The sequence below is a fragment of the Peromyscus californicus genome, unplaced genomic scaffold (genome assembly GCF_007827085.1).
Source record: "Peromyscus californicus insignis strain IS unplaced genomic scaffold, ASM782708v3 Scaffold_15__1_contigs__length_86483966, whole genome shotgun sequence".
Taxonomy (NCBI): Eukaryota; Metazoa; Chordata; class Mammalia; order Rodentia; family Cricetidae; genus Peromyscus; species Peromyscus californicus.
In genome coordinates, this window is record NW_026294447.1 from 73,475,553 (window position 1) to 73,488,421 (window position 12,869).

The following is a 12,869-nucleotide window of genomic DNA, read 5'->3' on the forward strand; positions in this document are numbered from 1 at the left end:
CTTGACATGAAACCTTCTGACATACTCTTCTATACTGAGACCAAGTGTGAGGACAGGACCTTTCTTATGCAGGTGAACTATCTGCTATCCAAAATGTGTAGGACCAGAAGTATGAGAGACTGGATGTTTGCAGATTTGGGAATATTTCCACATATAACATGACATACTTTGGGGAGATGAGCCACACATAAAAATAAATAAAGTTAACTTTTTCCTGTGTGCCTAACAGTCAGAAGCTAACAGTAAATAGCATGGGAAGTGAGCCTGTGATTGATCATATCAGATCAAATGTGTAGTTTTCCTCTGTGCGATCACGTCAGCGCTCCAACAGTCTTAGATTTTGGTCTAGACTCTTCTGGACTTTTGGATGCTAAAGTAGTATGTTAAAATCTGGACTGGACACAATGAACAATATTTAACACCACTGTATTTCCTCCAATTACTAAGGCCTTTCAAAAGTATTCACTATATATCGCAATCATCGCCACACGTGTTGTCATGTTTTAAAAAGGTACACTTACAACAGAATTGCTAAGCTTTTCCGGCAGTGGGTCTTTCACTTCAGACAGGGGGTCTTCTGGGTTTTTCTCTTCAGTTTTTGGAAAAATCTTGGATTGCATCAAAGAGCTTTGTTTGAAAAAAATAAGAGAAAGTATTTAATAGAAAATATATATGAAGTTTGAAACCAAGCAATTTAAACAGCAAAGTTGTTTGTGATATAAAATCAAATAATCCAACTATATTTAATCATTGAGACATGCAAATTCTAAAAAGTTTATTTATTTTGGCAAAAATAAGCATAAAGTGAAAATACTGTCATTAAAACTTGGGAAGAAAAGCAAAACAAAACAAAAAACAACCACCATGGGACTAGAGACAGCTCAACAGTTAAGAGCACATCCTGCTCTTGTGGAAGACCAGAACTCAATTCCCAGCACCTACATCAGGTGGTTGGACAGGTAGCTCCAACCACCTGTAATTCCAGCTCTAGCAGATATGATGTTTCTGGCTTCCATGGGTACATGTACGTACACAAACACACACACACACACACACACACACACACACACACACACACACACACATTGGTACCACTTGATAGGCACTAAGAAAGGAGCTGTAGGGACTATAGAAATACCAACATACTTTTAAATGTTCAACAGTAATGACTGATCTCACTTACAAGAGGACAGATGGATCACTGCTTTGTCGGCTGAGATGATAGGACACGGCCACTAACAAACCACAAAAAACGGAGAAAAGCACTGGAATGTGCTGGCCATCCCATGAATCCTGAGGAAAAAATTCAGAGAAAAAGATGCTTGTAACTTATGACCTAGCATATAATTCTCTGACATCAACATTTTAGAAACAGCAAATATAAAGTTTAAAATGTTTTAGCTTTATTAGTAACTGTACTTTATTCCAAATGAAATACCACTTTTTTTCATTTGATAAAGGGTGTCATGTAGCTCAGGTTGGCCTCACATTTGCTATGTAGATGTAAATAGCTTTGAACTCCCAACTCTGCCTGTCTCAAGCAATACCATCCCACATTAGTTATTGTTTTCTGGAGACCTGGGATCTAGACACTAGATTTCTTTCTTCTTAAGAAAGGTTCAGCTTCTCTCTCTCTCTCAGTATTAAAGTTTTATTTATATTAGGAATAATTTCTCATATCTGTTGCTATCATCTCTCACATTTTAAGTAGTGCTCATTTTATAGTTGGTTTATTTTTCCCCTTTACCTTTAAATGTAAATCAACCCTCAGATCTTTTAAAAAAACAAAACTAGAGCCCAGCCCGTATCATATCCACATGCTTCACAGCTATATTCTAGAAAGTACAAAGTACATTTCCTTAATTCCTTTCAAACTTTAACTTATTTTAGTTTTCTTCCTCAAAAGGCCAAAGAAACTACTGTTGTTAAGTCATTGATAGTCTATCAGGTACCAAATCCCATAAAAACCTTTCAGACTCTTATGCCTCTCTCTCTGTTCCCTGTGGGTCTCTATTTTATCTAACATTTAAACCCTATCATCTCTCAGGGTTCAAACTCACTTTTCTCTCGCCAATCCACAGTAGCAGTCTTCAATGACTCGTTCTGTTGATGACTTTTCTATCTCCCAAGCATGAACAGAAATCTCTTTCTACACGACTACTACTACTATGTGCCTCTAGACCTCGTAAATCTGAGCAAATAAAGTGCTCACCCCTTGTTAAAACCCCTCGTTCTTATTTTTTTTTTTTTTTTTTTTTTTTTTTTTTGGTTTTTCGAGACAGGGTTTCTCTGTGTAGCTTTGTGCCTTTTCCTGGAACTCACTTGGTAGCCCAGGCTGGCCTCGAACTCACAGAGATCCGCCTGGCTCTGCCTCCCGAGTGCTGGGATTAAAGGCGTGCGCCACCACCGCCCGGCAAAACCCCTCATTCTTAAACTCCAGGATTTCCTCTATCATCTAGTAGGTGCCATTATCTAGCCCTCGGTTCAAGCTAGACCCTGTTTCTAGCTCTTTTCTTTTTCCATATAGTCCCCAAATGTACTGCTGGGATCTAGCCTCAGTGAAATACACAGCCTTTGAGGATGGGACCAGAAGCTCAGATGGCTTTTAGCCTTCATTACTCTGGCCTCCGCATGCTGGCTGACCTACAAGCTCCTCACAGACAGGAAATGGCTTTTAGCACTGTTCTTATACAGTAGGCACTCCATAAACAATAGACAAAATGAAGCAGAAAGGGAGTCACTTCTCACAGATCTTTGAACCTTATTATTTTCTCATTATCTTGCTTTAATTAAAAATAAACACCAAAACAGACAAGAATCCAGAACTATGTGAGGGGTTATAAACCACTGTTAGAATTGCCGAAGGGGGCTCATGGGCTCGATGCCATCTCCAAAAATCAAAGCAACAGTGGGCTTCAGTGCCATCTACTGGCATGCCCCGTCTACTGGCATGCCCCGTCTACTGGCATGCCCCTGGGCTCCTTTTGTTTTGTTGTTCTGTTGGGCCTGGAGCACACTAGGCAAACACTCTCCCACTGAGCTACACCCCAACCAAAACATGTTCTTATAAACGTGAATAAATCCTGATGACAGGTAGTAGCTACATATATTCTTAACCAGAAATAGACATCTAATTGCAAATTCTGCAATACCATGCTTGCCTCTCTTCCAGGTGAGTCTGGTTTTAACACACTCTTAAGTAGTAACTTAGGATTATTGTATGGAAAAGAATTTTCCTCTAATAATGACTGATTATCAAATTGCTTTAAAATTCAAAGTAAAACAGAGTAGGAGTATAGATCAGCATTAGAAGGCAGGAAGTTCGTGATAAAGTGTCTCAAGCAGGGCAGGATGGAATCAGCCGTCAGTTCTAAGCATTCCAGTGGAGATGTGCTGCAGACACAGAGCACACTAGTCTGTCGTTTACCTTTAAAGCTCCATAGCACAGCCCATACAGCAAGGCCACGGCCACAATGCTGCAGAGGAAACTGTACAGCGCTGCGAGCAGGCTGGTGGTGGCTGGACAGGAAGAGGAGAAATCAGGACTTTAGAGACACCCACAGTAAAACCTCAAACGCACAAAAAAGCCTATCAAGTAGCACAATACTATCTCCTCGTGTGACTTTTAAACATCCAGCTACCTCATCTTTTTCATTAGCTTTGACATAACAAAGACTTCCGGTCTCCAGTATTTTGTTGAGACAGTCTCACTCTTAGTTCAGGATGGCTTACCACTCTCAGCAATTCTCCTGCCTCACCCTCCAAAGTGCTCAAATCACAAGTATCATGTCTTACTTGCGATCTTCAATCTATGATAAAATATATTTACCTCAGAATCTCAGAAGAAACATTTTTACCTCTAATAGGCTTCAGAATGTATCTTGGGGACTGGTGAGTTGGCTCAGTTTTAAGAATATGTGTTGCTCATGTACAATCTGGTTCCTAGCATCCACATCAGACAGTCAAAACCACCTGTAACTCCAGCTCCAGGGGATCTGATGCCTCTGGCCTCTACAGTCACTCACATTATCACTAATTAAAAATAAAATAACCCTTTTTGAAAAAAAATGTATCTTACACTAATAAGATGTATTAGAAAACAAAGCTTGCAAAGGCCTGAAATAAACTGGAGGTATTAATTAACCAATGAAAATATCTTTCCATGTAATACCCACAGCATTAAATCTGTATTTCCATTTGCTGATCAATTCACACAAAAATGTGTAAATCTGACTACTAAAAATGTCAACAACAAGTAACTGACCCAACAGATTACTAGGAATAAGAAGCAGGCATAGTTAAGAGTTACTTGTTATTAAAAATATGGCTGAGAGTTCCTTAATGGAGTTTTACATAGTGATCTAAGGGAAATCCAGAGGGGATATTCATTTCTTATTAAAAACCTAACACTCTGCACACTGTAACTTACAATGACAAAGTCCATCACTCTCTAAGTCACCTACACAGAGCCCTCTCCATGTGCTCGGCATCAAACCAACAGCAGGTCCTTAAATACTGACACCACCTTCTACCCACTAAGCTGAACTGACGACATCAGCTGTTTTAAATCACACACATTCAAACATGAGAAAACATGCTAGTATAGTACACAGAAAGTTTTATCTTCTAGTTACAATGTCAGCCAGGTCAGCTGGAGAGATGGCTCAGTGAGTAAAAGCACTTGCTGGGTAAGCCTGAGGACCTGAGTTCCAATCCCCAGAACCCACATAAAAGGCTGGGCATGTCTGCACGTGCCCATAATTCTAGCACTGTGGAGCAGACAGACGGAATCCACATCCTGAGAGCTCCTTGGCCAGTCAACCCAGCTCAAAGTGTGAGCTTCTGATTCAGAGAGAGGCCCTGATCAAGGCAGCAGGTAGAGAGGGAGACACTCCACCTGCTCCTCTGGCCTCAGCATGTAATCACGCACACAGGTACATGCACACACCACACGCTCCATCCTATGCACATCAAGTTGAAAATTAAGCCATGCCGTCAACATTTTATCAAGAGATGATTTCAGTGCATGTTTGTAGAAGGCCAATGAGGATCACAAATGTGAAGTGTAAAGAAAATGAACTATAAATATAAAGTTAATGGCATTCCTTTTGAATATTTCCTCTGTTTACATACTCTTCTTTCCACAAAACGTTACGTGATGAAGAACATGCTATCTCAACTACAGTGGCTGCCACCAGTGCTGCTGTTGAGTTCTGCAGGCCACTATCTTCCAGATTAACAGTGGATTTTTTTTTTTTTTAAGATTTATTTTGTGTATATGAGTGTTCTACACCTTTATCCCAGAAGAGGGCATCAGATCCCACTATAGATGGTTGTGAGCCACCATGTGTTGCTAAGAAATGAACTCAGGACCTCTGGAAGAGCAGCCAGTGCTCTTAACTGCTGAGCCATCTCTTCAGCCCCAGATTTTTTTTTTTTTTTTTTTTAGGTTTTTCGAGACAGGGTTTCTCTGTGCAGCTTAGCGCCTTTCCTGGATCTCGCTCTCTAGACCAGGCTGGCCTCGAACTCACAAAGATCCGCCTGCCTCTGCCTCCCAAGTGCTGGGATTAAAGGCATGCGCCACCACCACCCGGCCAGATTTTTTTTAAAGATAAAATACATGCATGGTAGGAAAATTGTTTTTCTAAGTTACCGATTAATGCATACATATTCTACTCTAAAAACAGAGACAAATCTTAAAAGCTGATTTAACAAAGTGTTTTTTAGATTCTGGCCTTGACTCTGAAAGCAAATACATGGACATACCAAATGTGCACCCCAGTACAAAATCCAAGTACAATCAGACCTCAACGTGCTCAGCACAGATGATGTTATAAACATCTGACGGTGCATCCAGATCTCAGGTAAACCCTCCACAGCAGCCCTTCCTTTTCTGCAGCTTTACTTTCCACAGGTGCTATTACCTATGGGCATCTACAGTCCAAATACATTCCATAGAAAAATCCCAGAGAATGTAAGACAGAGGCCACATCCCATAACTTTTACTTGGTTGTAGCACGTGAGTGTGCAGGTGCATGCATCTGTGTGCACAAATGCATGCTGAGGCCAGAGGAGGGTGCAGGTGTCATCCTCGGGTTGTAGCATGTGAGTGTGCAGGTGCATGCATCTGTGTGCACAAATGCATGCTGAGGCCAGAGGAGGGTGCTGGTGTCATCTTCTGCATCACTGTCTAAAGACAGGGTTTCCCACCAAACAAGCTCACACTTGCAGCTAGGCTGGCTGGATAAACTGCATAACTGTTCTATTTCATTATTAGTTATTGTTACTTACTTCACTGTGTCTAATGTCTATATTAAACTCTATCACAGGTATGCAGGTACAATACATGAAAAACAGTCCATACAGGTTCCTATTATCTGCAGTGTCTACAGGTATAGCCACAGTGTAGCTTGGAACATATCACCTATGAATGGGAGTCGGGGGCATGGACTATTCTACAACTTTCTTTTTGCAAATTATTTTGTTACTTCCTACACATTGAATCTGCTATTCCTGGACCTTTCTAAATAATAGTAGACCTGACCATTTTTCTTAACTACTACTAGCTGCCTTCTGCCTTCAATTATTAAATAAGTACCTTTTCTTTGCTAATCTCAATTCTAAAATGAAAAGTAGAGAAGTATTTTAATGTTCAGATTGTTACTTCACAAACCATATCACAGCAACTGTAATATACTCACCATTCCCACCAAAGATATGGATGTCCAATTGTTCACAAAGGTACATTACAAAAGTGTTCACCTGAGGCAGGAGACCAATGAAAAATACTATTGGGAAACAGAGTGTAAACACTATGGAAGGAAAGAGAAGGTTATTAAAAAAAACACTGCATCCATTCTCTTGTTAAGTTAAAGCCCATATGCAATGAGGTCAAATTTAACATTTCCTACTGTGTGACTGTTAAAAGATATGATCTAAAATTACTGTTGCCACACAGCTGATTGGATATTAAATTCTCCCACTTATAAAAAAAATACCTTTTAAAATCATCTTAAGGGGCTGGGATACAGCTCAGTGATAGAGCACTTGTCTGGTAAGCATGAGGCCCTACATTCAATTTCCAGCACATGGGGAAAAAAATCATTTCAACCATTTTTTACATAACATGAACCTAAAATGTACAACAATAATAATAATAATCTTAATCTTTATCCTGCATCCTCTTCAAGAACAGAATTACTATATTTATTCACCATTAACCTTTTCATTCTTAGTAGCTCTATAGCCGTTTCTCAGACAGGAGTAGAGTAAGCAAAATGAGCTAGCTGGTTATCTCTATTTATCAGTCAACTGTTTGCAAACAAATAAACTAATGTTAAGATGAGAGATATCTTCAAGATGACTCACCTATAACCAAATCCCTGGCTGATAGAAGCACCAGTGGATTGGTGAAAGTTATTCCATATAATTTGAACTTGCTTGTAGTTAGGTTTCTACTGCCATAATCCAAGAGCCAAATAAGACCACAACATAAACAGAAGTAAACTGGCCTACTGTAGGCAATGATACGATTATGACCCTGTAAACAATACATTTGCACTGTCAGTTCAGTTCATTTTGAAAGCCAAAACTCACTCCTAAGGTCATTAATAGCTTATGTTCTAATGGTTTGAACCATTTCCATATGAAAGGCAGGTTTCTGATGGTTGCAGAAAAATGTTGAGGGCAAATACAGAAAGGGGGAGGAATCGAATGAGTCCTGTGGTATCATCAGAAATCAGAGCTATCAACAGATTAAATTTAATTTAATTAAAATTCATTCAATTAAAAATGAACTCATCATTTTTAATGGGCATTATAAATAGATCCAAGAGAAGTATACACATACAAATGAGTGTATCTTTACCCACTGAGAGGACCTAGACACAATAAATTCTAGTAATATGGTTACTAGCATCCTGATCTTAGTTTACAAATAGTGTTTACAAAGAAGAGCTGGAATTTCATAGGAAAGACAAGACAGTTGGAGCCATTAGGAGAATATAAATCCAACCTGGATCACAATCACTGCTATTTTGGAAAAGAAAAAGTCATTAAAGTATCACAGGGCTATGTCAAAGGACACAGAACAGTCTGATGGGCTTCAAATGGCCAAGTGAAGGACAACCTAGGTACCAAAGCAAGCACTGTACCATTACAGTCCACTGTAATACACCCACCAGTACACACACACACACACACACACACACACACACACACACACACACACACGCACGCACGTGCGGCATGTGCGCGTGCATGTATACACACATAGACAGAGAGACAGAGAAAGGGCCCCAGTACAGTTCAGAGGTAGTGCAATGATTGTCTCTGAGCACAAGGTCCTGGGTTCATTATCAACACCACAAGTAATCAGTTAAGACAGAAGACAAAACTATCTATCGCTTTTAGTAAGAAATAAACTAACATAGGATAATGGAATTAGAAAATCACTATCTAGCTACTATCAAACAATATCTGACTTGAATAAGAAACCAGTAGACATAAAAAAATTAGTAGAAGTTTGTGGAACACTAAGATATCATACAGACTCAAAGGACTTCCCAATAATAGACTTAGAAGCACACGAGTAACAATGACGACAGTAGAGCGAGTAGAAGCTCGGACAGAGAGGGTGTTTGCTTCCTAGAGGACATTTGACAGTTGTAGACACGTTCTTACAGGCAGCAGTGATACTAGCATCTACTTGGGAGAAGTTGGAGAGGTTCCTACAATGTATATGACATCTCTGGCCTCCATGAAAGCCTGGTCCAGCCCAAACATTAACACTGCAGATCTGAAGAAAACTCAAACTATATCCTCACCTCAAAGATCAAAGTTCACACCACCAGCAGGAGGGTAAATCAGTACCATACCATCCTTGCATGATGGATGCACTAAGGTTATTCCCACCCCCAAATGCACTAACTTCTAATAAAAAAGGAACATCAAACACAAATCGGAGGTTAGTCTACGATATAACTGGCCTCTGTCCATAGACAATTTCAATATCATGACTCTAAGCAACCACTCCAGGTTATAAGAAAGTTAAGAAACTCTACTGCCAGCTAAGACAACAGATCAAACCTGAGAAACACCTACAGACCGGACGACAGCACTATGTTAGGGCTGATGTCCTAACTTTGACAATCATGTGAATAAATGTACAAAATGCTCTGAGAAACACACCAAAGGTAAAGAGATATCATGTTTGAAAAGAAAGGGAAGAAAGGAAAGGGGCAGAGAGAACAGAGAAAGGAAGGGGTTGAGCTGCACATGAGAATTTAACCCAGGGATCTGAGGGATGGAAATCAGCTTTGCTCTATTCCCCGGACACTATTCTGCAAGCCAGCAACGGCATCAGAATTCAGATACACAGCAATGCATCCACATATGACAAACATGTGTAATTACACATGACAAACAGTGTAATTCTGACAGGTCACAAACATCATCAGTTGAAAGAAAACCATTTCCCTGCTTGATTTACCTTCTGTTCTGGTTGCATTAACTAAATCAATATAAAGATGAAATCATTATACTCAGAAATGAGAGCTCTACTAAACACTATTCTTGGAGCTTATTTTTGGAAACTAGTTTATTTATTCATTCATTCATCATTTTTTAATTTTTTAAATATAGGATTTCACTTTTGGGCCCACACCAGTACAGTTTCATTTCCTTTCATGCTCATAAATCAACTCCGCAGTGTGTCCGAACTTGGACGGAACAACAGAGACGAATGTAACTCAACCTGGTACACACACGAGAAACTACAGGCTGAGGTTAGGGCCAGGGAGCGGGAACTTACAGTCCTTCCAGGAGACTTACATGTCTGGGAGAAGAAGAATCTGGTTGGACACTCTAGAAAAGAAGCAGAAAGATCATTATTTTACTCAAGTCTCAGGAATTTCACAAGCAACTTAAAACAAACAAACAAACAAAAAACAACAGTTTATTTTCATTTTTTAGTTAAGTCACAAAATGCTGGGCTTCATTATGAGACTTTCATGTGTACATATGAGCATGTTTTAGTAATATTCACCCTTTCTTCCCATCCTCTCCTCACCTCGCCTGTACCTTTCCCCTCCATGGTACTGTCCTTTCTGCTTTCATGTCTAATAAATATACAGCTCGTGTGTATGTCTTGGGTACCTAATTATGTATGTGTATCCATCCAATTATATGTGTGTATACAACTCTCTGTATGAGTGTGTATCTGACTATACATATTTAAACCTTCATTCTGCATATGAAAGAGAGAAAACCTTTAATATTTGTCTTTCTGAGTGTGCTTTATTTCACTTAACATGATCATCTCCAGTTCCACACATTTTAATGAAAATGATAATTATTTTATTTTATCTTGAGACAGGTCTCTCTACACACCCCTGGCTTTCCTGGAACTCACTATGTAGATCAAGCTGGCCTCAAATTCAAAGAGATCTGCCTGCCTTCACCATCAACTCATTCGTTATGAATGAGTAAAAATTGTGTGTGTGTGTGTGTGTGTGTGTGTGTGTGTGTGTGTGTGTGTGTATCTCTATCTCATTGTTTAAACTACTTTTTATTTTTGAAATTATACATTTCTCCCTTCCCTTTCCTCCCTCCAACTCATCCTACATACCCCTCTTTCGTATTCATGGCCTTTTAAAAGTTTTATTACATTCACATATGTATATACACATATATTCCTAAATATAACCTGCTCAGTCTGTATGTTACTTGTAAGTATGTTTTCAGAGCTGACCATTTGGTATTGGATAACCAATTAAGGAAGATTATTTCTCCCACTCTTAGCATTCCTTAGTTGCCTATAGTTCTTTTTGTCACAAGCAACTTTGTATAGCTTGATCTGTTTAAGGGGTGCCCCGGCAGTAGGATCAGGATCCATCCCTGGTGTGTGAGCGGGCTTTTCGTAGCCCATTACCTATGGTGGGACACCTTGCACAGCCTTGATGCAGTGGGAGGGGCTTGGACCTGCCTCAACTGAATGTACCAGGTTTTTCTGACTCCTCATGGAAAGACCTTAGCTTTTCAGAGGAGGGAATGGAGGGCGGGAGGAGGGAAGAGAGGGGATCTGTGGTTGGTATATGAAATGAATAAAAAAACTTCTTAATAAAGAAAAAAATGCTCTTAAGTGATTTTAGGAAATGTCATGCAACCAAGAAATCATGACATTAATTCCAAACATGAAGCACCAGCTGCAGGAACTGGCTCACCAGGATAGTAAACACGGTGCACACTGCCCCTCAGTTTTACTTATTTTGGTCAATTAATAACTTCCAACTCCCCGATGAATGTAGTGAGATAGTGTACAGTAGACAGCAAGTCCATCCTTTGGCTTGGCTCTTTACTATGTGTAACCGTAGTTGCCATATCCTGCGCCCACTACTGCCCTCACGAGATACACAGGAACCTGGGTTAGCATTAAGTTCTAGTTCCACTCACAGATTCTAAGTTCACTAAATAGTGGTAACTCAATTTATTATGTGTGTTTGCACAGCAAAATAACCATGGGCATTCCTGTAGTACCCTGTGAAAATGTTCTGATGTCATCGTATAACTCATCCTCAGTCAGAACTCCCCCTAATCCCCGTTTACTTCCAGTGGCATGCGACACACCTTCCCCAGGACAGTCCATCACCACCTGCAATGCCACACCGTACCAAGCACGCCGAGTCTGGCATCTGGCCCTTCTCTGGATGTGAGCCCGCATGATGTCAGTTCTTTCAACCCCAGCTCCTTCTGAAACTCTGACCCCGCCTTCCCTTTTCTGTTCATGACATGACTACTGTTCTAGTCAGGTAGTTCAACAACAACCTGCTGCCTCTCCTTGTTTATCTACACTAACCTGAAAATTGTGGACAAAATTAATGAACAAGGAACACTAGAGGAGAGGGTGAGTTTTCATGGGTTAAGGCAACAAAGGGATAGCTAAAGTGGCTGAGGAAAAGGCAAGACTAAGGAACAGCAACTTTAACATGCACACCAAATTTAACCAGAGGGACTTGGCTACTTGTTATTGAGGGAGGAAGACAAGCACCTGAAATGCCTATCACTGCAAAAGCAGACAAACCATTAAAGCAAACCATCAAGCAGGTGACAGACAACATGCTATTTCCAACCGTGTCTGTCAGTCAGATACACAGGACTAAAGCCTGCGAAAGATGCAAAGCTCTCACATCTGACTCTGGACAGAGCGTGTATATGCAGGGCTGACTAGAGCCCTCACAGCTGACTCTGGACAGAGCGTGTATATGCAGGGTTGACTAAAGTCCTCACAGCTGACTCTGGACAGAGCGTGTATATGCAGGGCTGACTAGAGTCCTCACATCTGACTCTGGACAGAGTGTGTTATATTCAGGGCTGACTAAAGTCCTCACAGCTGACTCTGGACAGAGCGTGTATATGCAGGGCTGACTAGAGCCCTCACAGCTGACTCTGGACAGAGTGTGTTATATTCAGGGCTGACTAGAGTCCTCACATCTGACTCTGGACAGAGCGTGTTATATGCAGGGTTGACTAGAGCCCTCACAGCTGACTCTGGACAGAGCGTGTATATGCAGAGCTGACTAAGGCAGTAAGAGTTGCTTCACTGGCAGTTATACAAACCAAGAATAGGGCACACAAGGCCTAAGAATTCTCACAACGTCAGCAGCACACAGAGAACAAAGAAGCAACAATATATGAGAGTCATCTGAGGATCAAGAGCCACCCAGGCTGTGCAAGGTCACAGGGCAGCGGGGAGGAGGACATGGAAACGGAGACAGTATTTACAGATGTTAAATGACAGAGAACGAGGCTGGCAATACAGAGCAGAGCATGACCTAGATGGTTTACTTCAGATGTGAGCAGGGAGCAGGTAC

At 40.6% G+C, this 12,869-nt stretch overlaps 1 protein-coding gene across 5 annotated transcripts in view; it reads right to left on the reverse strand.

Moving 5' to 3' along the window:
- Positions 1 to 12,869, reverse strand: part of Pcnx1 (pecanex 1) — a 150,816-nt gene that overhangs the window by 38,278 nt on the left and 99,669 nt on the right. For all 5 annotated transcript variants that reach the window (XM_052739404.1, XM_052739403.1, XM_052739401.1 and 2 more), the window contains 6 exons: positions 9,832 to 9,864; positions 7,369 to 7,540; positions 6,702 to 6,812; positions 3,428 to 3,519; positions 1,184 to 1,293; positions 522 to 627 (listed from right to left, as the gene is read on the reverse strand). In XM_052739404.1, coding sequence (XP_052595364.1) covers positions 522 to 627; positions 1,184 to 1,293; positions 3,428 to 3,519; positions 6,702 to 6,812; positions 7,369 to 7,540; positions 9,832 to 9,864 — 624 coding nt within the window. The remainder of the gene's footprint in view (positions 1 to 521; positions 628 to 1,183; positions 1,294 to 3,427; positions 3,520 to 6,701; positions 6,813 to 7,368; positions 7,541 to 9,831; positions 9,865 to 12,869) is intronic.